The sequence below is a fragment of the Amphiprion ocellaris genome, chromosome 15 (genome assembly GCF_022539595.1).
Source record: "Amphiprion ocellaris isolate individual 3 ecotype Okinawa chromosome 15, ASM2253959v1, whole genome shotgun sequence".
Lineage (NCBI taxonomy): Eukaryota > Metazoa > Chordata > Actinopteri > Pomacentridae > Amphiprion > Amphiprion ocellaris.
In genome coordinates this window covers 18,116,357-18,141,275 of record NC_072780.1, presented here as the reverse complement: position 1 = coordinate 18,141,275, position 24,919 = coordinate 18,116,357, and the positions used below count along the sequence as shown (strand labels likewise).

General features: G+C 38.5%; 2 protein-coding genes across 2 annotated transcripts; both read right to left on the bottom strand.

Annotated features, from left to right (window-relative positions):
- Positions 1 to 107: 107 nt before the first annotated feature.
- On the bottom strand, positions 108 to 10,080 carry serinc2 (serine incorporator 2). The gene is made up of 10 exons (XM_023293152.3): positions 9,926 to 10,080; positions 6,692 to 6,853; positions 6,172 to 6,359; positions 5,941 to 6,020; positions 4,847 to 4,984; positions 4,271 to 4,440; positions 2,974 to 3,064; positions 2,612 to 2,774; positions 1,004 to 1,222; positions 108 to 924 (listed from the first exon to the last, which is right to left on the bottom strand). Exons 1-10 carry the CDS (start codon positions 9,962 to 9,964, stop codon positions 786 to 788), a joined length of 1,389 nt encoding a protein of 462 aa, XP_023148920.1. The 5' UTR covers positions 9,965 to 10,080; the 3' UTR covers positions 108 to 785.
- Positions 10,081 to 14,730: 4,650 nt separating this feature from the next.
- LOC111583895 (osteocalcin 2-like) lies at positions 14,731 to 18,300 on the bottom strand. Its single transcript, XM_023293153.3, has 3 exons — positions 18,010 to 18,300; positions 16,287 to 16,746; positions 14,731 to 15,330 (listed from the first exon to the last, which is right to left on the bottom strand). Exons 1-3 carry the CDS (start codon positions 18,260 to 18,262, stop codon positions 15,057 to 15,059), a joined length of 987 nt encoding a protein of 328 aa, XP_023148921.1. The 5' UTR covers positions 18,263 to 18,300; the 3' UTR covers positions 14,731 to 15,056.
- Between the last annotated feature and the right edge of the window lie 6,619 nt (positions 18,301 to 24,919).

The following is a 24,919-nucleotide window of genomic DNA, read 5'->3' as shown; positions in this document are numbered from 1 at the left end:
TCTAAATAAATTATACCTAATGAGATCCAGCAAGTCTGTGGCATAGAAAGGGTATCATTTGAATGACAACAGCTCCACCTACAGGACACAATTATTGTCCACACTGGTTTGACTATGAATGTCAGCTTTACTGTTTATATTAAAATGTGAACATTTAGTGAGAAAGCAACCTTACAGAAAAATGATTGTCATAAAAATTTAGAAAGGTTTACTTATGTGCAAAATATAAGGCACTCTTCTTTATAAAACTGAGCACTTGGACAAAACTATGCAATAAAAATGCGTAACTAGAAAAAATTGATTTTAGAAACGTAACCAACATTGCCCCATGAAATCCAACTGATTTGAAGGGAGTGATAAAAAACAAGGTACAAGCACAGTGTAAATTTAGTGAAACAAACCCATCAGTTCCCTACAGACATCATTTATAAGTCATTTGGTTTTATCTTGTAAAGGGCTTGTAGTGCTTTCGATCATAATATTTGTAGAGTAAAAAAGTAAAATTGACCTGAGGTGAAAGGCTGGAATGTGATTAAAACTTAAACAATCTTGTCTGTCTGCAAAAGTTTTTTTTTTTTTTTTTTAACCTTAAGCCACATGGTAGTAACTTTAAGTGTATGCTAACCTGAGGTAAATAAAAAAGCAGATTACAAATCCCTATTTTAACTGTATGAGTTGTACGAATGGTAAAGATTCAAGCAGAAGATTTAAAAACTAAAGCTATCTTTACTCAAGGTGCAAATGCCAACAGGCCAGCAGCCACATGCTGACAGACTTCACCGTATTTAGCTGAAGTCTCTATCGGGGAGCACCAGCGGGGCCACCAGGGTCCAGAGGTACAGGGCCAAGCCGAGCCAGCTGGAGCAGATCTTCACCCAGACAGCCGGCATGGTGGTCTGCATGGCCTCGTAGTCTGTGTCGGGCCTGGTGAGTCAGAGAGGGAGGTAGAGTTAGAGAAAAGTCTGAAGGAGTTAGCCAAGAACAGCAAATAACAGATACTTACTTGTACCAGTTAGTGAGAGTCATCATGATGTAGAGAGAGGCCAGGAAGAGGCTGAAGTGGAAGAAGGAGTAGCTGTAGGTGACTCCCTCCTCTTCATTGTCCACGGCCCGCCGGACTCCATCCTCCCCTGTGGCGGCTTCATGGTCAGCAGCAGTCAGACCCTGGCCTTCCTCAGTCTGCATCAGCTTGTTTACTTGGGTGTTGTTAGAGGAGCGGATACTGTGATGGGAGAAACCCCAAGAACTCATTAATATACAGCAGCATATGACACTACAAAGTTTCTGTCTTCTCGTTTTACACGCAGACAATTTCTTCTCAATAAAGATTTCAGATTTTCTCAGGTTTGATTGACTGATTTTGTGGTGTATATTTATGTAAACTGGTTTTGGGCTATCATGCAACAATGCATTCTACAAAAGCAAATCCCAGAGGAAAAAAACAAACTAATATATGGTATGTTTGAGAAGAAAGAAATATTTTTAAAATGCACAATAAGCGGTGGTATTTTTCAGTTTGATTCTCTAAAGCTACTTTGAAGTATAGAGGCATAACTACCTGAGTGTACACACAAAGAAGAATCAAGTAGCTGTCTGTCACTCTGGGCAATGATGATTTCCACAAATGTTGATCTACAGAACCTGAGTACCAGTGGTTTCACTACTGCGGATAGTCTGGCTGCTTTATAAAATAGTCTATATCCATTTTTTAAAAAATTCAATTTCTATGCTTCTCTTAAAATGAAAATCCATTGCATTGTGTTTTGTGATTGTTAGAAACTTGGAGGTGTAAACAAAAAACTGTTAAGATATGAAGATTTTTACTTTTGCCACTCCTCAAGCCTCGTCACAACTAAATAGCCTTCCAGCTTTACAAGCAAGAATTTGCCCTAATTGTCAAATACAACCACCATCCAATAGTTGTCAAACTCAAACACTGTATGATCTTGTCACTTCATTGCCTGTTGCTAGAACGTAAGCAAGGTAGCAATTCAGAATTAGCAGCTGCCTTGCAGTTCACCAGGTGTGTTTACTTTCTACAATTGCCTCTGCTAACTCTAAAATGTCTCAGCCACGAGCAAAGCACACCAAATGTTCTACTGCTGGCTACAAGAATGAACACAAGAGTCTACATGCACTGCCAGAATCTGAAGAACTGAGGACCCAGTGGATTACTTTTTTTTTACTGCAATGTCACTTCAACAATTGAAACTGCTTAGTGTTGGCATATTGTGTAGCTAATGTGGTTAATGTTACCATTAGCATTAGCAGTATGCCCACAGTTCAGAACACTGTGTAAGAGATGATGGAAACTGTAAGACTGATCTGGAACACATAGACAAAAAAAAAGCTGGAGACAACAAAAAGTCCTGGTCTCACACTCATTCAAGAAGACAAAGATAACTCAACAGGTTCTTACTCCATCCTCTTCATAAATTAATATCTCAGTTTGAGCATTGGCAGTTTGATTACATTTAAACAATTTCAAAACAGGCTTTTTTTTTCCCATTTCAGACTACATGTGATAACAGCTGTGACATTAACAAATCGCATGCTTCTTCTGGTGAAGCAAAATCACCTGCAACAACAGTAAAATACCCAGCATAAATACCTGGCATAAAGAGTACAGAACAAGAAAATGATCAGTCCCACGATGCTCTGTGCATCCCACCACTGGACATTTCCTGGGGTTGGGGTAGGAGGAGCAGGTCCTGGTGCTGGAGTCGCACTGCTGGGCTGGACCAAACTCAACAGACTTGGGTTACACTGGCGGTCTGAGGGAGAAAACACAGAAAACTGTATAAACAGCCGAAATATAACTGTAAACAGTAAAAAGCTGCTTTTAGGTCCGTAAGAGCTTTTAGATTAATTAAGTTCAAATAATCATCTTAAAATGTTTCCCTTTGTTCTGTTTCTTTATGCTTCTTTCCCAAGTTACATATGCTGCCTCAAGCTCAGACTCATTGGACTTACTGGGGTTGTTGCTCATCGCTGACCAGGTGAGATACATGGTGTAAAGGGAGATGAGAGAAGCCTGGAGCAGGCCTGAGCTGGGCTGAGCCTCCTGTGGAGACACGGAGGAAGTCATGAGTCATAAAAGAAATCAAAACATCAGTAAAACTGAACTCTCTTCATTGCTAAAGTCATTTTTTCCTCAAATCTGAAATGCATACAGAGTCACACAAGCTGCAACATTGTGACTTTTACACCTGATTAACCTTGTGACTTTTCATAAACTAACTGATAATTCTCTAGGGTAGAGTCTCCACTCTGCTTAAGTAGAAAGATACAGTTTGGTGGCTGTTGCAAAGTGATGTTACAAAGTGATGTTACAAAGTGATGTTACAAAGTGACGTGTCTTTTCGCTCATAGACAATTTTTGCAAGAGTACAGTCACAAGACAGACACAAGTTTTGAGAAGCCTATTACATCTACACCGATTCGCAACAGGTCATACAATGTATTGTATACTGCCAGTGCAGATTATTGTTTTCACCAGAAAGCCAGATAAACGCTAGGCATGAAAATTTCTTTCTGCATGAATAATATAAAATGACAGTGTTATTTGCTGACCAACATCAGTAACATGAGGACAAAAAGAAGAATTCTGTACTGTGTAGCAAAGTGTCTGCAGCAGTGGAGAGAAGAGTCTCTGCTGCAACAGTCATAGCAGGGAGAGACATCGTTTTCCAAAACACTGTACCTGAGCAGGGCTTTTGAAATGGAAAGCACTACATAGGATAAGTTATTTTCTTTGCCCCATCAAAGGTGACTGAAGTGCTGCAGCATATGATGGTCAGCTAATTCACTTTTGTGGTACAAAACCAGTGTCATCATTGAGTTAAAAATGCACCAAAATGCTGTCTTTCTTTAGATGAACTCTAACTTGCAGAGGATTTGGAATCATCTACCCCTACTGTTCATAAATGAAAAGCCTTCTAATGTTACTACCATGTTGTCACCACTGGATAACAAAGAGAGATGAAAGGTTTAAGGGGTGCAATGTGTTGATGTTGGAGCTTAACAAACGTGGGTTATTTGCTGACTGGGAAGCTGATCCAAAATGGAACCGGCTATTGGAAGAAGAGGTCACAGCTCAAACACATATCAATTACATAATAACTAGTTATCCAGATTGAGCAATATATAGAAGGCATCGTCATATATTGATAATATATGTACATTATTGGTAAAGTGTTGTAAAATAAATACAAATAAGGGTAAGGGCACCAACTATCAATGTTTGGTATCTGTCTTCTAAAGTCTTTACCTGAACTTTGGGCAGAATGGCCACGATGGACACAATAATGCAGAATATAAGGTTGAGGCTGATGAACACTTTGTGCGCTGTACAGTCGTCAGGTTGAGTGTAAAACACATAGAAGAGCACGACAGCAGCGAAAGCCAAAGCATAGTGGATGAAGGTGAAGGACAACAGAGCTGGAAAAAAAAAAGAACAATCACTAGACAATCCTGTGAAACCAATTTCAACACTGCTACGTAAAAAAGAAGTATTTGTTTGATGATGTGTGAGTATTTTTATCAAATTCCCAGGCTTTTACAGGAAAACTTAAATGTATCTTGTTTACTTTCATGCATTTGATCGAGTTAGGCTAATTATACGTTTACTGTAATGAATCAATACTACTTTAGTTCATAGCACCTCTTAATTCATTTTTATGTAATTTTCCAACAATATAAGGCAAAACATTGACATTTATCTTTATTTTCTGATTAAATATTTTCCTATGACAAAAAAACATTGCTCTTTAAACACCATTTGGGTGAATCCTAAATTTTGAACTGTCATTTAAAGGTCTATTAAGAAAGTGTGTTGCTGTTCTACCTGCAAACCAGCACTTGGGACTTCCATTCTCTGCCTTCTCCAGCCAGGCCTGGTTCCATGAGTGGGCAAAGTCCACCAGCAGGATGAGCTGGATGATGATGAAGATGAAAGAGCCCACCACGCCAAAGTAATACCACACTGAGACCAGCGAGAGGAGGGCTCGGGTTAAGAGTGTTAGTACTGTGTACTGCCTGACCCATCAGATTATAATACAAAATCATAAATCAGTGGACTGTCTCTACAGAACGTGCTGTCACAGTTCAATTTTGATCAGAACTAGTTGTTATATAAAGTAATATTAAGCTAATTTATGAACAACGACTATCAGAACTTACTTTAAGAACTGACAATTCTTTAACATTCCTGTTAACTACATAGAGTATTTGATGGCTACAAGTGGTTGTTTAACATCAACGAAAGGTGACTATAACGCCATAGCTGTACTAAACATGTAACATATGTGGACTGTTAGCAGAACGCTACTGCAACACTGTCTTTTATACAAAAATGGATCACAAATTGTCAATATTTAAACTACTGAAATACAAGAAATGACTAAATATGTATAAAACTGGGTCTTCATCACCCATCTACAATTACTTTGCCAGTATCCCCTGATGATCAGTGAGTACTTTTAGTCCTTACAGGGTCTGCTAGAGTTTGTAGATGTAACTTACCCATATTACACAAACTTGATACAAAACTGTACGTTTCAGAGCACTGGGAAGTGTTCAAAAACAGAAAACACAACCTGAATATCAATGCTCAAAGTCTTGTTTTGCCACAACCATATAATGGACATGACACATCCGCTACTGACCACATATGTTATGTGTTCACTGTGGCTAAAGCATAGACCTTTCCGTACAGAAAGAAACACAAAATAACACAGTGACCGCCTCGACCATTAATGACTAATTGAGATAGGGGTTGGAAATCAATTGAAAATATTTGACTGATGATACCTGTGATTAGGGATTGATGAAAAGCAAAACCGGTTGAAAAAGTTCTTATCAGTTTAAATCTATGGTAAAATAAGAAGGTTAAGTGTGCAAAAATTGGCTAACACTAATGTGTGTGAAAAGGTTCCAAACCTGAATTAAAGATGCCATCTGGAATGAAGAACGCTCCCACAGTTATGCCAACCAGCACCAGAAACTTGAAGAACCAGAAACTGACCAAACAAAGTCAAAGTTATTATGTGTATAGCAAACGTTCTTTCACAGCGTAAACACAATGTTAGAGTTGCAGTGTCCATATTTGGCCACCAGAGTGCACTGTGCTGTCACCCTACAGAGCTGTGGTACTGAAGCTGCAGTACAAACCCATTTTGGATGGCAGCTCGGGGGTCCTTGCTGCTGCGCACTCGGATCATGATAATGGAGAAGAGGAAGAAGAAGCAGGCCATGGCGAAGCACATGCGGTACACGGACTTGTAGCCCACGATGATGTCACAATTCACTTTGTTCTCTAAGCCAGGTATGGTTGACCCACCCACACAAAAACCTGGAATCTGACAATGTGAAAAGTACAAAAGAAATAAAGAGTGGAAGAGAGGCCAGATTAAAAACGAGCCAGCTGGACTGCTTTTTAGTATTTTATTTTATTTTTTTTTAAAATTCCTCTGGGACTTCAGAATTCAAGCATCCTGTTGTAATGTATCCCTGTTGCTGGGTTACAGCTTCATGAAAATGAATACTTTTCCAATTTTTCCTTGTCTTGGAGATGCCATGTGGGTTGAGAAAATACCATTACACTTGGGTCTTATGAGACCATTAACTCTCGTCAATACAACAGCCCATCTGGATCACTGAGTCTGTTCTTATCTAGTCTTGTCCAATGTACCTTTTTAAGATGTTCCTCCATGCCTGGGAGAATCATAATGATGGACACCAGAGTCCCAAGAAGCAGCAGGAAGGAGAAGGCCAGCCGGCTAATGGTGGAATTGTACGTCGAGGGGCAGCATGATGACAGAAGGCAGGAGGCCGAGCCGCACAAACAAGATGCCTTTAAGAAGGACACGGAAGACAATTACCAGGACATCAACATAGTTTTGTATTTTATGAAAGACAGGAATAGGGCTCTGGGGTGTGGGGTTATCAGGTTAATGTATGCATGGGGTGCAAAGACTGACTGAAAGAAAAAACAAAACAAACACTGTCTGCTGTCAGGGAAACCATCTTTCTCCATATTTTACAAGACTTCTGGAAAGCAGAGACAAATGATAATTTCCAGTGGCAGTAACCAAGCCTGTGATTACAGCTGCCATCATAACAAATCTCTTTCTCTCCCTGTTTCCTACTCAGCGCTGCAAACAGCATCACAGCAGATTCTTGATTCATGATTCAGATGCAGACTGCTGAGAGGTGTGGGAAGCACTGAGGCGGAGACTGTAGCCAAGATCAGCTAGCCTTCTCGAAATATGACCATGCACTAGTGTACGCAAGCCTAGGGTGTAAACACAGCAGCTGTGACGAGAAGATTCTAGTTTCCATGGTTCAGCTGGGCCTATGTAACATTGCCTCGACAACAAATAGTACTTACAAATAACTGCAATCCTTAAACAGTCGAGGCAAAAACTACACAAATATCAAATCCAGATTTTAGATTTTCCAAAGATGTTTGCAAGGAATGTATAGTGGTATACGTTTTTGGTATCAAAATGTGGGTAGTGAAAGCTGTCAAGGAATGAGAGCTGATTTAAATCAGGATGCTGCCATTTTTTACAATATCAAGATGTGTTTAGACAAACATTTAATATTTGATGTTGAAAACTGTTTCAGCACTAAAACCAAAGACAAATATCAAAAACTAGTACGGACGCCCCACTGTTATGCTGAATTACAGCCTAAATGGGAAGAGAAAATGCCAAAATGAAAATAAACCTCTAGAAATCAGATTTGATTAGCTCTGCCTGGCCTGCATGAGGCAGACTTACAGCTGTGCCACACTTTAACTACCGATGTTACTGGTCTATGCAGAGTATTCAGTGTCTTGAAAATTGCACCCGTTCTGCATTTGGTGTTTTGAATTGTGCTTACTGTACTAATGGCACCATTGGATGTGCAACAGGCAGCAATGCAAAGCAAAAAGAGCATCAACCTGTGCTGGAAGCTGTTTGGAATTTTCCTTTAATATTTCTGTAGCTTTTGAGTGGAAGCTAACTGAGACGCATTCAGATCCTATAGATGTGACAATGGTATTAGACCTAAAATCACTTTTCATACACTGTTTACAGAGGTAAGTTTCGCTCAAACATTTATACAACTACAAAATAACTGTCTTCACCAGTGATGATTTAGGTAGGTCATATTTAACTCTTTCAAGCATGGCGTTAACTACAGTAAATAGCTATTCAAATTTCATCTGAAACCCCATTATTTACAATAATTACTCCAAACCAGTAGTGAACAATCCCCCAAGCCTTATCTGAATTGCTATGTGATCATGGCCTTAATACCGGTACTTGGTAACCTGAAAAATTGCATCATATATATAAAAAATAGGACAGTGGTGAAATGGGCTAAAACCTGTAATTCTACAAGAAATATCCCGGTACAAAAATATTCTCTGATTGACTGTAGTGTAGGGAATATTTTGATGACAATTTAACCCATATGTCATATGTAATTTTATTTTATTTTTTTTACTACAAGTGAAAATGTAACTGTTCATTGTAGTGGACATCATGCATCTATACGTTATAGATTAATAACACTAATACTTATCTGATAACTTATGACAACAAAACTGGGAATAACTGAACCACTGGATAATAGACACACGTAAATGTCAAACTGGAGAGGTTCCATGTTGAAACAACTTTTGTAAAATAATAGTTTAGAATAAAAAAATTATAGAATAAAAAAAAAATCCCTCCATACTGAGCCAAAAATCACCCCTTTATTCACACTCACCTATTCCATTTCCCCCCTATCTGTACTGTATTTTGAAAGACAGACAGGAATAGGGAGTTCAGAGGGGTTTGCTCATATATCAGTCATAGCCTGATTTCCTAACACTTCAGAAAACATCTAATACAAAAAAAATTGTCATCAACCAAGTAATCAACTGGGGAAGTTTCTGAATTAACATTTTTCACCTTATTTACCTGGTGTTTTGACTAAAAGTGCATTTTAAAATGCTGACAGTTGTGTATAGATGGAAAGGGTTTGGGCATGTATTAAGTCTTGTTTGAGTGTGTAAATACACTTTTTGTTTGTCATGCATAATGGTTAACAGAGGTGGATACTTCTTTACTTTTCAGCCTTTCATTTTTCTGCAGTTTCCATCAATCTATTGATATGTGTTTTGAGACATCTTTCATCTGCGCAAAAGTCTCAAACATATTTTAATTTTCAGATTATATGAAGGGAAATGGAAACGGTGACACCACCCACCATAGGGGATGACGTAATGCCCAAAGTAAAACCCGGAAATTGCGCCTTTTTAGAAAGTTGCAGAAACTTGCCAGTAGGGATACATCCAGTTCATAACAATAAAGTCGAATTAACTGTAAACAAAGCCAAAGGACAGCCTACGGCGTTCCTGCTCTCACACCAAGCTCTATTCAAACGTTTAGCATTTCACTGCCCCCTCGCAAATCGAAAGTTGGAAATCCTGATGAAACATAATTTTGATCAAGACTTTTATGAGTTGGGCTGCCTTGACTTAGAAACAGAGTTAACTCTAGCCTAGTATTAACTCTTAAAGCAGCAGAGGTGTGTCACTTCGCCGCTGCATGTTTTAACAACTTCCCGGTTTTAAAAAAATGTACGCCACAACTTAATGAAATGTCTAAAATCACTCGGTGTACAGGATGTATGCCGAAGTTAATCAGTATTCAGCCAATCTGAGTAAGTACAATGACACCTAAACAAAACATTATCCAAAGGCAACAGCAAAATATCATATTTATACCTAGTTTCATGTGAATCTGTGACGATATCCTGAGGTACTGTTGTCTTAGCTAGCCAAACAACGCACAAACATTTCCGACACTAGTTAAGAATTTTATTTTTTTAAACGGAGTCTCTGCTTTTCATACACCCACGATAAGACCGAGAAATGTGTACTCACACAACTGGCAAGGGAACCCAGAGCCAAACATGCACCCATATTTGTTAAATTCACACTTTCGATGGAAGTCTCAAAAGCTTGAAAAGTTCAGGAAGAAACTGACACAAAATGGCGACGTCAAGTCAGATAAAAAAAAAATATTTTTATCTTCAAAATAAAAGCTTTGTCATGTCTGCGCGTACACTATTAAGCACAAACTCAGGCGGGGTGTCATATTATTTCAGCTTATTTACATATGTGTTTATACACACACGGTATATATCCATATAAAATACGAAGAATCCAGAGGTTTCTCTACTGGGGGTATTGCGGTAGACCCAGTGTCTCCTGAAGCTTACTTTTATTTTGACTGGTTGTTAACAATCAGAAACTACAGCATTTTACTTTCAGCTGCCTTCTTTAAACTAACACCCAATATAATTGGTTCAATCAGCTGTCTGTCCAAACGTTTGACCAATTGGACGCTAATGCGCAAAACGGAAACCATCCCTTTATTATGGTTCTAGTATTACTTCAAACATAAAAATACATTTCAATGCCTTTTTTGTTTAATGTTATCTTAATAGTTTTTTTGTATTTGGTCTTAAGAACACATCTTTTACTCAATAATGTCCTACACAAAGCAATTCAAACAAAAGTTTAACTAAAAAAGCCAATATAACAGAAATGCGCTATGTTATATAATTTAATTTAACATGATTTTAGGCCTTTGCTATACCAAGAAGTTCCAAAAACATGGCCATGACAGCAGCTGTACATATTCACATCATGTTAAAATTCAATATATACAACATTATATACAAAAATGTACAACAAAATGAAAAATAACTGTTCAAACACAGCGTCTCAAGAAAAATAACACTTACCTTCCTTATCACAGTCTTTGATATGCCCTTAAATTCATCAGTAGATACAAGTGTGTCTAATTTTAGACGTTTCTGCAGTTATTCAGTGTCTAAGGCACATGATAGAAAGTTTTTACCCAGATATGTCCAAACTCTGAAAATATTAAAATTCATTCACTTGGAGGAACATAGCTTATAACTACCTGACCTTAGATAGAGAAGCATACAAAAACAGAAGTTCATCTAGTATAGCTTCCTAAATAAATAAAAATCATGGCTCTCTAGCTGTCTCTGAGGACTTCACTCTTATTGTCATAATTAATTCTGTCATCACTGTGGTGAACCGTAGTGTCTGGGGGAGACACACAGTTTGATTATGATCTCAGTCATTGGCTCCCCAGCATCCACGACAGCTTTGACTCTGTCAATGACATATTTGACAGATAGCTTTGCCTCAGAGTTTACCTCTTTTACCTCTCTTTCTTCATTTTCATGACTCTTTACATTGTAGATTCTCACCAGAGGCATCAATTACCTCATGAAGCTCATCAACAGAATGCAAGAGCATGCAAAGCAGTAGTTATAGCAAAGGGTGGCCTGTTTGAAGAATCTGAAATACAAAACGTTTGGACTTATTTCACACTTTTTGTTTACTACATAATTCCATAAGTGTTCATTCAGAGTTTTGATGCCTTCAGTGAGAATCTACAATGTAAATAGTCATGAAAATAAAGAAAAAACATCAAATGAGATGGTGTTCAAACTTCTGACTGGTAATGTATATTTATATGTTTCATCTTCTTGATTTCTGGGCTGCACAGTAGCTCGGTGGTTAGCTCTGTCGCCTTTCAGCTAGAAGATCCCCGGTTTGCATCCCGGCCTGGGCCTGGGATCTTTCTGTGTGGAGCTGGCATGTTCTCCCTATGCAGCGTGGGTTTCCTCCAGGTACTCCGGCTTCTTCCCGCAGTCCAAAAACACGCTGAGGTTAATTGATGATTCTAAATTTTCTGTAGGTGTGAATGTGAGTGTGCTTGTCTGTCTCTCTGTGTAGTCCCATAGTAGCTTCTTCAACATTTCCCTGGTGGCATTATCATAATTACACCAGAAATCCCCCCCTGCTAGTCTCTAACCCTGTTAAAAAAAGATTGAAGCACAGGGTGAGTCATACCCACAGTTCTCTTTGGCGTCAGTCACCAGATGAAGTTAACTGTCAAAGATGTCAGTGAGAAAGTCAGAGCTGCGAAGGTTGTCGGGGAGCAAATGCTTTTTTTATAACTCCTTTTTTTCCAGTCTGGAATTTGCCCCAAGTAATTGAAACTTTTGAACTTTAGCGATGGATTACAGAGAAGGTGTGATAGAAACCTGGAAAAATGAGCTAACTTTCTATTTCGTTATTTGACTATGTTGACAATCAGATCATGTAAATGTGTACATAAGAAGCTTGTTTAGCTAGTTTGACTCATGTTAGCTGTGTAACATACAGAGGACACACACTGGTTCATACATTCTGTACTATCGGTCCTCTTTTTGTGCCAAAGACACATAAAGCTCCATGTACATATTCCATTAAACTGGACATTAAAAATCAATAGTGTCATGAAGAACTTCCTCAGTGGACCAAGAAATGTTCAAATCTTCGACAGCACTTAAAACTACCATCAAAACTTTAACCGCATTTACTGATAAACTGAATGAATATCAAAACAACAAATTAAAACTAAGAGCCAGGCCATAGTCATGTGCAATTGTTAAATTTACTGTGAATTTAGCAAGATATGGCAGTGGATTTGGCCTTAAAATCCACTTCTTCTATTCCTTAATTTGATATCCGCCTTGTTTTGTAAATATTCGATTATTTTATACCATTATTCCCTGATCTTGACGTTAGATTTCCATGATCATTATGACCTGTATCAAACACAATCGTGGCAAATCTCAGCCCACTTGTTAAATTACAATTGTGAGACTTATAATACTCTAATGGCTTTATTGGTTTAATTTTATAGCACATAATAGTGTGTACAACATGGCAGCCATCAATTCTGGCCAAGTCACTGTTAACACAGTGTTGCATGTAAGGCTTCATCCTTCAAAACAAAGTGTTGTGTCTTTTATTATAGAACTTAGGTAATGCCAGTCATAAAACCAATAGAAGAACTCCTTTGCTTGATTATAACCAGGGTGTCGTGAATATTACATAATAGCCTCTGATTAGCTTCTCTCCCCTGGCTGTGAAGTTACCATCGATCTGTAATGAAATGCATTTCCTTTTGTTAAACACCAGAGGGCATAGTCCGCACATCATACAGACCTGCAGCAAAACTGAGGAAACGAGGCATTAGAGCAGAGATTTTCAACTGTTTATGTATAAAAACTTAAACTATTTTCATTACATTTACAGGAAAAAACCTTGATGATGCCCATTGAATCACCAGCTGGGTGGCAGAGAACAGCTTTAGTATCCTGGCAGCACGATAGAGAATCTGGGGAGGACCAATTTAATTCTACCCAGCGTTTTATTTGTCTTGTAACATGTACCATCTATTTCACCAACAATACTTACTTTTAAAAATCTTTCAGCCTTTAAAATTTTTCTCCATGTCAGTGTCTTATTTACCATTTTAATGTTATGTACCAAAACAATCCATTTATTACAACTGAATAAGCATCACCTTGACTATATTACTTCACTTTAATCTCTTGTTATGTTGACTCTCTTATTATCCTCAGAGATTTTAATAGAGCAAAATTAACCCGTGAACTGCCGAAATACAAAGACAATAACACACTGGACCACTACTACACCACTATTAAAGATGCCTATCGTTCAGTTCCCAGAGCAGCTGTAGGGCTCTTGTCCATCTCTTCCCAGCCTACAGGAAGAAACTGGTAACTATTAAGCCTGTGGTGAAAACAGTGAAGAGATGGACCAAAGAAGCAGGGGTGACCTGCAAACCTGCTTTGACTGCACAGATTGGAGTGTCTTTGAATCTGCTACTAACAACCTGGATGAGCTGACCGATGCTGTGACATTCTACATCAGCTTCTGTGAGGACTTGTGAGTTGCCACCAGGAATCATTTAATATTTAATAATGACAAACCATGGTTCACTGCAAAACTGAGACGGCCAAAGAAGAGACCTACAGGAGTGGGGACAAAGTGTTTTTAAACCAGGCCAGAAACACACTGACAAAGGAGATCAGAGCAGCTAAGAGGAGCTACTTGGAGAAGCTGAAGAGCCATCTTTCAGCAATCGACCCTGCATCAGTGTGGAAAGGCCTGAAGAACACCACTATCTACAAGCCTCCACACCCCACCTCTGTAGGGAGCCAACCAGCTGATGACCTGAACCGGTTCTACTGCAGCCCTGCACCCCCTACCTTCTGACACTCAACCTGCAATCAAGATCCATGAAGAAGACGTCTGCCAGCTCTTCAGGAAACAAAAGACCAGGAAGGCAGCAGGTCCAGACCTAGTCTCACCTGCCTGCCTGAAAGCCTGTACAGACCAACTGTCACCTGTCTTCACTCAGATCTTCAATAGATCACTGGAGCAGTGCGAGGTTCCTTCCTGCTTCAAACGTTCCACCCTCGTCCCAGTCCCCAAGAAACCCAACATCACAGGACTACAGACATCTCACTCTGGCGTCTGTGGTCATGAAGTCCTTTGAGAGACTAGTGTTGGCCCACGTTTTAGCAGAAGTGGTTCTAGTGCTATTTTTTGCACATAAATGACATATTTCAGAGCTGTAAGAATTTCCTTTCCCTAGAAGTCCGATGCAGTTTGTGTTGCCATTTGCTCGTAGCTCATTTCTAATATTTCATCAACAGTAGGGATTATTGCTAAATTTCCAGGGTGGCAATGTTTCAAATTGCCCTGTTTTGGCATCAGTCTTTCTCAACATGCAAGTAACCTGATACAATTTTTAAATGTAATGATGTGACAAGAATTTTGCATGGTTTTTGTTCACAAGTAATTTTATTAGGGTACTTGGCAAATGATCAAAGAAAAATCTGATACAGCTATCTTTAAATCACATTGGAGCCTGATTTGCTCTACCAACATGTCATTACAGTCATCAGCATGGTCATCTAATAATAATGATCATCAGACACCTTAAGTAACGGCAAAAGCTTGTCCATCCCATCTCTGCACTGATAACGCCAATACCTATAGCACGATGAATGTTAAAAATGTTTAATGCTTAACTCATATCCATAATAAAATATATCCCTTCCCTCAACAAGGCTGCAATATCATGACCTCTCCAAAATAACAACTACTTCTATCCTTCGTGATTACCCTCATTTACCCCACTCTGAGCCGATGACGCGGATGTGTTGGACGGATTTTGAATCATCTTCTCCAGCAGGTTCACCATGCGCTCCTGGAGGAGGTTCTGTTGCTGCATGGCTTGACGGACGTCCCTGCCCGTCTCCTCTATGGCCTGGCTCGACCTTTTTTGTTGTTGCAGCATGGCCTGCATAACTTGGAGTTTCTTTTTCTTCATGGACATATGCTTGTTGGCATTTTTCGTCTGGGTTGAAATATGATGGGAGCTAGAGAACAGATAGGAAACGTTAAAAAAAGGCAGAACAGATCACATTTTAGCACTACAGTCTTCGGCAATGCTTATCTGTGCAATTTCTGAACATCTGTAGTTCTCTCCCAAAGGCAGAAATCATCAACAAGCAATAAAAGCATTTCCAAAGTAATTCAACATACTAAAGTTATATTGTTGTGAAATTGGGACTGATTTTGTACCGCCCCACTTAGACTAAAAGTGAATTGAGAAATTTGTTTCAAAATCATGGACATTTTTTAGGTCTTAAATAAATAAATAATTTTTGAGTGGAAACTTTGCTTAGTACTTAGCTATCAAAATGAAGCTAAATACCAAACACAGCCATAGCAAGACAGTCAAATCCAGCTGTAGCTAGCAAGCTAAAGATAGATAGGGTTAGCCTTAGTTGTTAAATGTATTTTATTTTCTTGTTGTTTCACCCAATTTAAATTTACCGTGTTTTTAACTGATATGTTGTAAATGGAAAACAAAAAAACTGATGCTAAATGGTAAAAAGGTAATAAGCCTAGCTTGGCAAAATGACTCCTATGTCACATTTTTACTGTAGTGGAATACATCATTTGGAGTGGTTAAGTTTGAAATATTATAAAATATTCCTTTAGTGAAGGTAACTATTCAATTTTAAAAAGGAACATCTATCGAGAACAAAATGTAAAAACCCCATTTCACTTAATGCATTGGAGTGACTACTCCATGTGATGGGATATTACATAAATTTCTTGTTTTTAGCTCTTTTTAATTAACATAACATGCATTCCACTTTTAATGCATCAAAAACATCAAAAATGTCAGAAACAGACAATTTTGACTTTGCTGAAACAACAGAATACAAAGGTCTGTTTTATCAAATTGTTATTACCATTAGCAGTGATTAAAAGACACACATGCACACACAATCTTACAACATGTCTCTTGTTTAGTTCCTGTTACCTGGAGTCCTGTGTGTGCTCGCTGTCAGAGCTCCAAGTGTCAGGCTCTTGCTTTATCGCCACGTCATCTGAGGAGCCTGTGTATTCTGGCAGGAATCCCAACAGTTCCTCCTCTGACGGGGGCAGCATGTTATCTATGGACTGGGAGGATGTGGAGGGCCCTGCTGCAGAGGCCGGATCCTCCACAGAGTTGTCCCTGCCGTTCTCGAGTGGCTTGGAAGGGATCTTTTCTGGCTGAACAGCCTCATAAAGCAATTGGTAAATTTTCAATTTGACTGCATCCTTTTTATGATCTGGGATTTTTTCCATCATGTCAGCAACAAAATATCCAAATCTTGTACTTTCCATGTCCTTATGGGTGGCATTCTCTTTGTCTAAGTTTTCAAGTCTCATTAAAACCATATCTTCAATCTTCCTTGTCTTCAGCTCTGGCCCCGCACTCGTTGAGGGACTTCTTTTTCCTGAGCAGAAAGGCAGAAATGATGTCAGTATTACAATATGAAATATATGAACAGGTACAAAATGCAATATAATATGAATATACGTGACCATTCAAAAGTTTGGGTTCACTGAGAGACATCCTTATTTTTGAAAGAAAAGCTTTTTTTAAATGAAGAAAACATAACATTAAAAAGAAATACAGTCTAGACCATGGGTGTCAAACTCATTTTAGTTCAAGGTCCACATTCAGACCATTTTGTTCTCAAGAGGGCCGAAGCAGTAAAATCAGAGCATATTAACCAATGCTCTGATTTCACTGTATGCTTTGGATGCTCTGAACATGTTCATATTTAAGGAACTATATTTCTACAAAACATTATTAAAATCCTGAAATTTCTTAAGAAAAATAAATTCAATTTCAACAGCAGTATGCCTCAGTTTACCATTTGTGCATTACAACTTACAGACCCCAGTTGATCTAAAAAGGCACAAAACATTTAGTCACAATTATCTGGAAATGAATGATAGTGTTCTACTTTATGATCAAAATGACACAAGTCAGACAAAAAAAAGCAGTACTGTCAAACGATTACAATTTTTAATCAGATTAATCACAGGGTTGCTGTGGATTAATTTTGATAAAGCAGGATTAAATATCATCCATTTCAATCTATATTAATCGCGTTTCATTTTCCATGAGCAAGCAGACTCAAGAAAGAAAGGAATACATATGCACTTAACGTGTTTTTTAAACACATTTAAAGGTTCATGTTAACAAAAAACTTATCTTTTCCCAAACAAACATTTACCCATACTGTGTCCCTATTACTCCTTTTTTTCAGCCAGCTACTGAGACTGGCATTTGTGTTAAAAAATGCTAACATTTTAACTTAAAATTTAAAAGGCTGTCTGAAAAATAAATCCAGTAAAATACAGATACCCGACTACTTGTGATATTGTTGGAATAACTTGCAGCATTTAGCATTATCACGTGTCCTTTATGGCCAATATTGGCCTCTGTAAATCGAAGCTGCAAGGGGAAACAGATACCCTTGCACTGTACAAAATCTGAGACAAATCTGCCTCCCAGCACAGCAAAAGCTTGATTTTGTACCTTTTACAAAGTATGGGATGTAAACAAAGAGCTTTAGAGATGCTGGCGTCTTGAGAGCCAACTTGCAAAGCCTTTGTTAAGCCCGTGTCCTCGACGATATTAATGGGTCTGCAGTTTGCTGCAAACCACTTGGCAATTGTGTCAGTCAATCTGTATGAGGTAGACTTACCAAGGCTCCGACATTCTGTGAGGGTTTTTTGTCGCAAGCTAGGCGACGCGTTAGCCGAGGTGCTAGCAGAATCCCCAACGAACGAATGTTTCGCGTTTAAGTGGTACTTTAAGCTAGTCGTGCTTCTGTGAAAGGAAAATTCCTTCCAGCAGAGTGTGCATATTACTGTTTGTCGGTCGATTGTTCCGTCTTGGTTTTTTTTATATTCAAATTTCCCACCGAGAGGGCCAACGTGCTGTTTACGGTCTTCCATTTCGAGTTGGTTGGTTCCGCCACTACTGAATCAACTACCTATTTGCGCATGCGCGGCGGCAGGCGCGACGGTAAGTCTACTTGGACAAACTGCCCGAAATGCGTTGCCAGACACGTTTCGGTTATTTTGAGTCCTTCTGTGCTGCAGATGGGACTAACAGACTAACAACAAAAGTGAGACAAAAAAACCCACAAAACTACAAGACCGATACACAAAACAATGAATGGCAATAAAAAAAAATAACACAAATACACAAGCAAGACAAAAAGGAAAAAAAAAAACACGACAAAAACATGGGACAAATGACAAAAACGAGATGTCAGACAAAAAAAAGACAAAAAACAACACAAGACAAAATATTTAAAAAAGAAGACACAGTGAGAAAACAACAATGAGTAATATCATATTTCACTTGATGATCAAAACAACTTGCCATGGTCACGAAATTATTTTAAGTTTAGTTTTATAAATTTACAATTTGTATTTAATGTCATCTCTGTTATTTTTGCACTTTACAAATTCATCCCACAAGCCGGATTGGACCCACTGGTGGGCCAGTTTTTAAAAAAATATATAATATCTACATAGGGGTACAGAGGTCCATTTTCAGCAACCATCACTCCTATGTTCTAATGGTACATTGTGTTACCTAATCACATTGAAAGGCTGATAAATGATTAGAAAATCCTTGAGCAATTATGTTAGCACATGAATGAAAGTGTGAGGTTTCATGAAACATGAAATTGTCTGGGTGATCCCAAACCTTTGAACGGTAGTGTATGTAGAACGATATGAACCTGTAGTAGGATACCAGTATAGAACAACTTAATAATTAGTCCAGTACATTGTATAAAAACAGCACCTACCACCACTGACAGTAGGAGACATCTGTTCCACAGTTGGTACGGGGGTATTCTCCGGGGTTGAAAAGTAGGTTGGCGAAACTGCCGACCATGTCGAAGATGAAGGTGAAATTGAGGGTAAAGGGGGAGATTGGAAGCTGTTTGTTTCTGTCTCCTCCAAAGCAACCTTTAAATATATAAATGTGATAAACTTAATTTTTACCGAATACTTGCATTTCAGCAGTTAGTTTTCAGGTTCGTTCCAGAATTGGAGGACATTTTACATCCCACCCATCAAATGTCAAATAATCCATGCACAAAATACCAAAACATGCAGTTGTATAAATTTACTTGTCCTGAGACCAAATCTAAAAAAAAAAAAAAACTAGGAGAAAAGAATGTTTGAAAATATTTTTTTAAAATATCAAATAAGTCTGGAGTTCCTCCTAAAATGCCATTTTTCTCTTGTCCCACTCCCCTGATGACCATATTGAATCACAAATAAAACAGCTAAAATTAAATTTAAATCTCCTATTTTGGCTTTTTTTTTCATTGATGTGTCTCGTAATTGTGGTAACATTTTTTTTTAATCAACATAATATTTTTGAATAATTTTAATGCACAGAACATGTGTCCCACAGCAACACTGTTAGCATAACCTTTTTATCTGGTGGAAGAAGCAGAAAACAGTGAATCACACGATACGCTGGAATTAACATCCTCAAACAGTTTTCTAAAAGAATGGGTAGAGCAAAGCTGTTCTATTTCAAATTTTCATAACATTGTCAGCCTTGATTGAATGTTTCACCTCTACCTCATGCAACCCTGTTATGCCTATTATCAGGATAAGGTACTTTATACTGCTGCACAGTGACGTCGTGGTTAGCACTTTCGCCTTGCAGCAAGAAGATCCCTGGTTCGCGTCCCGGCTTTCCCGGGATCTTTCTGCATGGAGTTTGCATGTTCTCCCTGTGCATGCGTGGGTTTTCTCCGGGTACTCCGGCTTCCTCCCACAGTCCAAAAATATGCTGAGGTTAATTGATTATTCTAAATTGCCCGTAGGTGTGAATGTGAGAGTGCTTGTTTGTCTATATATGTAGCCCTGTGACAGACTGGCGACCTGTCTAGGGTGTCCCCTGCCTTCACCTGAGTCAGCTGGGATAGGCTCCAGCCCCCCCCCGCGACCCTAGTGAGGATTAAGCGGTGTATAGACAATGGATGGATGGATGGGTACTTTATACTTTTTTACATAAGTTTGTCTTCTTGCTCAGCAGTAACAGCTAGCTAAACATCTAGCGGGAAACTCCTGAGAAAAAGCTAACAACAAATAAAACATGGAATAAAAATGGTGAGTAATGATGTGTAAGCTGAGCCTTTGATAGTTTATCTATTATTGATGAACATATAGCAAAAAATTGTAAAAGAGAAGGTTTATTTTTCAAAAATTTTGAAGCCCAAATGTCCTCCAATTCTGGAATGACCCGATTATCAACTGACTTACCTCAACCTCATGGAACTTTGAGTCTGTTTCCCTATGCGAGACAAAAGTTGAGAGCCAGCTCAACTCTTCTAAAATCGAGGGGACATTTTTTCTTTTCCCTGGGTCTCCACTTTGCTTTGTGTAGCTCCTTTTTGCCTTCACGTATCTATCGCGTAGATTTTTCCACGTTTTCTTCACCCATTGCTTTTCTTTGCCAACTGTGGCCGCAATTTCACCCCATGAATAGTCCACATATGTGTGGTCCCTGTGACCACTGTGTGATGCATCATATAAATGCCTGTGTTTCATGACTTCTGCTGCTAGGAGCCGCTGTTCTTCCGCCATGTTATCTGCGTGTCCCTGTTATGAAGCTAGTTCAACTTTTTTTGTGTCCCTCGGGTCCGCGATGCTCCGCGCGGACGAATTACGTCCTTTTAGCAGCCACGCCCCCTCGCGCGGTCCTTCTCAAGCGGGAAGCTTCCGCCTCGCGCATGCGCACTTCCAAACGTTTGGAACAACGCGGACGGAGACGCGCGGAAAACATGGCGGAAGAACAGGAGCTACTGGTAGCAGAAGAGCTGGGGGTGCACAACTTGGGACCCCGCGAGGGGGCGTGGCTGCTAAAATGACGTAATTCGTACACCCGGAGCCACACGGACCTTGCAGACACACCAAGCATAAAAGAAGCTTGACTCAGGAGGGTTGGATTCATGTTACATTAATATATTAATATCATTCAGGTGCCACTAGATGTCATTTAGACTGTTGCAGAAAAACTAGCAGACCTTGTGAAGCCCAGTTTGCTGCCCACAGCTGCTGTGTATCACAACCTTTCCTTTGACTTTAATAAATGCAGCATCACAGCAGCAGAAATGATAAGAGCTTCAAGAACAATTTACTGTTATATTAGAGATTTTCCTGTGTGATTAAATTACAGATAATTGCAAGTAAAGTTAGTGAATAAAAGGAATAATTTACACATTAACCTTAAACAACTGGCCAAACAAACTCATTTTTGCTGATAATTGTTATTTGAAATCCCAATATCCCGTCATTAGGATTCAGTATTACTATTTCCTTTCATTTTCAAGTGTATAACGTTTTGCTTTTGTCTCACATCGGATTTAATTCATATTTTGAAGCAGGGGTGTCAAACATGCAGCCCGTGGGCCAAAACCGGCCCACCAGAGGGTTCAATCCGGCCCATGGGATGACTTTATCAAGAGTAAAAATTACAGAGAAGACGTCCACTGCAAATTGTAAATTTGTAAATCTGTAAATTTAAAATAATTTGGGTAAAATACTATATGGCTCATTGTTAATTTGTGTCTCATTATTGTAATATTTTGTGTCTCATTTTTGTAATATTTTGTCTTGTTTTTGTTGGGGTTTTTTGTCTTTGTTATCTGACTTTTGTCATTTGTCTCATGTTTTTGTCGTTTTGTTTCTCGTTTTTGTCATTTCCCTTGTTGTCTCAATTGTGTTTTTTGTCTTATTTTTGCCATTCTGTGTTTATTCATCGTTTTGTGTATCGTTTTTGTCGTTTTGTGTTTTTTTTGTCTCGCTTCTGCTGCTTGTCTGTTTTTTGTCATTTTGTTTTTCGCTTTTGCCATTTTTTGTCTCATTTGTGTCATTTGCATAATATTTAGGGTCCGAGCACCAAAGGTGCGAAGACCCTATTGAAATGCAAGGAATTATTTATTTGTCTTGTTTTGTGCCGTTTATCCATTTTTTGCCGCTTTATATCTTCTTTTGTCTAATTTCTGGTCTCTTTATTATTTTGTGTCATTTGTCTCATTTTGTTTCTCGTTTTTGTCATTTTGTGTCTCATTTTTGTCCTATTTTGTCTTGTTTTTGTTGTTTTTTGTCTTTTTTTTGTCTGACTTTTGTCATTTTGATCATAAAATAAAATACTATATTGTTCAGTTCCAGATACTGGTGACGAAATGTTTTGTGCCTTTGTAGATACTCTGTGTAAACGAACTGAGGCATAATATCGTTGAAATTTAACTTATTTTTCTTAAGAAATTTCCGGTTGTTCATGATGCTTTGTAAAAAGATAATTCCTTAAATGTGAAAATTTTCAGAATGAACTTTTTTTGCACTAAAACAAAGTGAATAATTGTGGTTATTTTTAGGTTAATTTGCTCTGATTTTACTGGTCCGGCCCGCTTGAGATGAAATTGGGCTGAATGTGGACCTTGAACTAAAATGAGTTTCACATCCCTGTTTTAAACGATCTGACCTTGTGTGCAATTACACAACCTAAACTTTTATGTAGTCTAAATGGTCAAGTATTTCCATACAGACAAAAGCATCTGAGGATCAACATTCTATTTTTGAACTTGATTGAGCTTTAGGATTACCTTCAACCAAAATGTTGTTTGCATTTTTAAATTACCAACACATATATACAGTAATTGTAGTAATAGATAGAACAATGTATTGTAGATATTAGCTTTTTCTGCTTTATAAAAGGCCTTTCTCTGTTTGGATGAAAAGACAGAATTATAGATTCCACCATACTGCAGATGATAAATATTGTATTTATGACTAACTTCCATTACAGAGGGAATCCAATAGAATGCGACACATCTTGCTCTGCCTGTTTTCACCCTTGACTGTGGAGCTACATCTTCAATATTTCATGCAACCTGGTTTATTTTAGTTGACTTATTGCTCAGCATGTAACACCGCAGCACCCACCGAGGCAGACTGAGCGCTGCAATCCATATTAACAGGCTTCTGTAATTATACTGCTCAGTACACATTTATCAAATCCAGCAGGAGTGGATGCAGACTGTCACTGACAAAAAGCACAGATTATAAAGATTTATAAAGGCTTAATGACAGTTATGTAACTCTCAGGGCAGACAGCTCCTCATCTCTCATGTGTGACAGTGAGCCAGGATAAAGTCTTATATAAAACCAAAGCCTCAGTGAGGGGGAGTTCTGCTGCTCAGCTCACAGAACACACAGTGGCCTCTCTGACAGGATCAACATGTCTACAAAGAGTTAATAAAAAAGATCTTCCCATGTGAGACCATGCATACAAACACAATTCACTATGTTAAAGTCAAGCTACAAAGCGGAAATGTAACCAACACACCTTCATATTAAAAGCGTAAAACATCACGTGGGGAAATGGGTTTCTTTTTGTTGTTTTTGCGGTAGATAAAATCCTTAAATGCATAGTGCCTTGATTAAACAGAGGTTTGGAGGCCTGCCCCCTGAAAATGTTCAATCACCTGTTTGGATGCATAGGAGTTCATTCTGATGCACCAATTTGTGTTTATTTTCAGCATCAAATTTTTGTGGATACGTCTATATTTGAAGGAAAACGCAAAATTCTGGCACTAGGTGACAATTTATATCATAATGAAATATTATGCAGCGAGACTCTCAGGAACTCTGAACTGCTTTCAAGTATTTATTGTCCTGTAGATTGATTTTTCAAATATATTCACCACTGATTCAACACACATCCATTTTCTTCTGTTTATCCAGAGTCAGGCTGTGGTGGCAGCAGGCTATGCAGGCGGCTACCATGTTCCACTATCCACCACTACGTCCTCCTCGGGGGGATTCAGAGGAGTTCCTGGGCCCGATGAGATATGTAATCCTTTCAGAGAGTTCTTGGTGTGCTCTGAGGTCTCCTTCCAGATGTCCAAAACTCCCTTAAACTAAAACATAGATATGATTTCATGATACGATGCAGCTTTGACTTTTGTACAAATGTATGTGTTAATTCAGCCGACACATAGATCTTTTTTGGAAGCGATCTCTGTTTATTACAGCCCTTTACAGTTGATAAAAAAGACACACAAAATCTTCCGTCACACAGAGTTTTACTCCTCTCGCTCAGAACACATAAACAAAAGGGCACCGCGTAAGGCGGGAAACATTCAGTGCATGTACAGTAGATGTACAGTACAAGATGGAACACATACCTTTACAATCGATAAAAAAGACACACAAAATCTTCCGTCACACAGACTTGTACTCCTACAGAAATGAAATAATGCATAACCACATTAGAATGGGAAAGTAAAGTTATAGGTAGAATTAATTTACAGCACAATCTCGTTTACCCCTCTCTCAGAACACATAAACAAAAGGGGAGATGTAAGGTGGGAAAAACTCATTTATAGGACGGCTAAAAGTGTACATAGGGGTACAGGGCCCCCAGCAAAGGTTCTACACAACAGTTGAGAGACAGACCAAACTTTGTGTAATCATAACAATAAAAGAACAATGAAATAAAATATATATGGTATAATATATATTACTAATACAATAGTACATATATTTAACCCATAACCACTGCTGCACAAC

Excerpts from the sequence above, each read along its gene's own strand:
- serinc2 (XM_023293152.3), bottom strand. The coding sequence starts at position 9,964 with ATGGGTGCATGTTTGGCTCTGGGTTCCCTTGCCAGTTGT. Across the intron at positions 6,021-6,171 it reads CGAGCTGCCATCCAAAATGG|TTTCTGGTTCTTCAAGTTTC; the intron begins GTTTGTACTGCA and ends TTGTTTGGTCAG. Across the intron at positions 1,223-2,611 it reads TTCTGTACTCTTTATGCCAG|TATCCGCTCCTCTAACAACA; the intron begins GTATTTATGCTG and ends CTCCCATCACAG.
- LOC111583895 (XM_023293153.3), bottom strand. The coding sequence starts at position 18,262 with ATGGAAGACCGTAAACAGCACGTTGGCCCTCTCGGTGGGAAATTTGAA. Across the intron at positions 16,747-18,009 it reads CACAGAATGTCGGAGCCTTG|GAAAAAGAAGTCCCTCAACG; the intron begins GTAAGTCTACCT and ends CTTTCTGCTCAG. Across the intron at positions 15,331-16,286 it reads GAGCACACACAGGACTCCAG|CTCCCATCATATTTCAACCC; the intron begins GTAACAGGAACT and ends TCTGTTCTCTAG.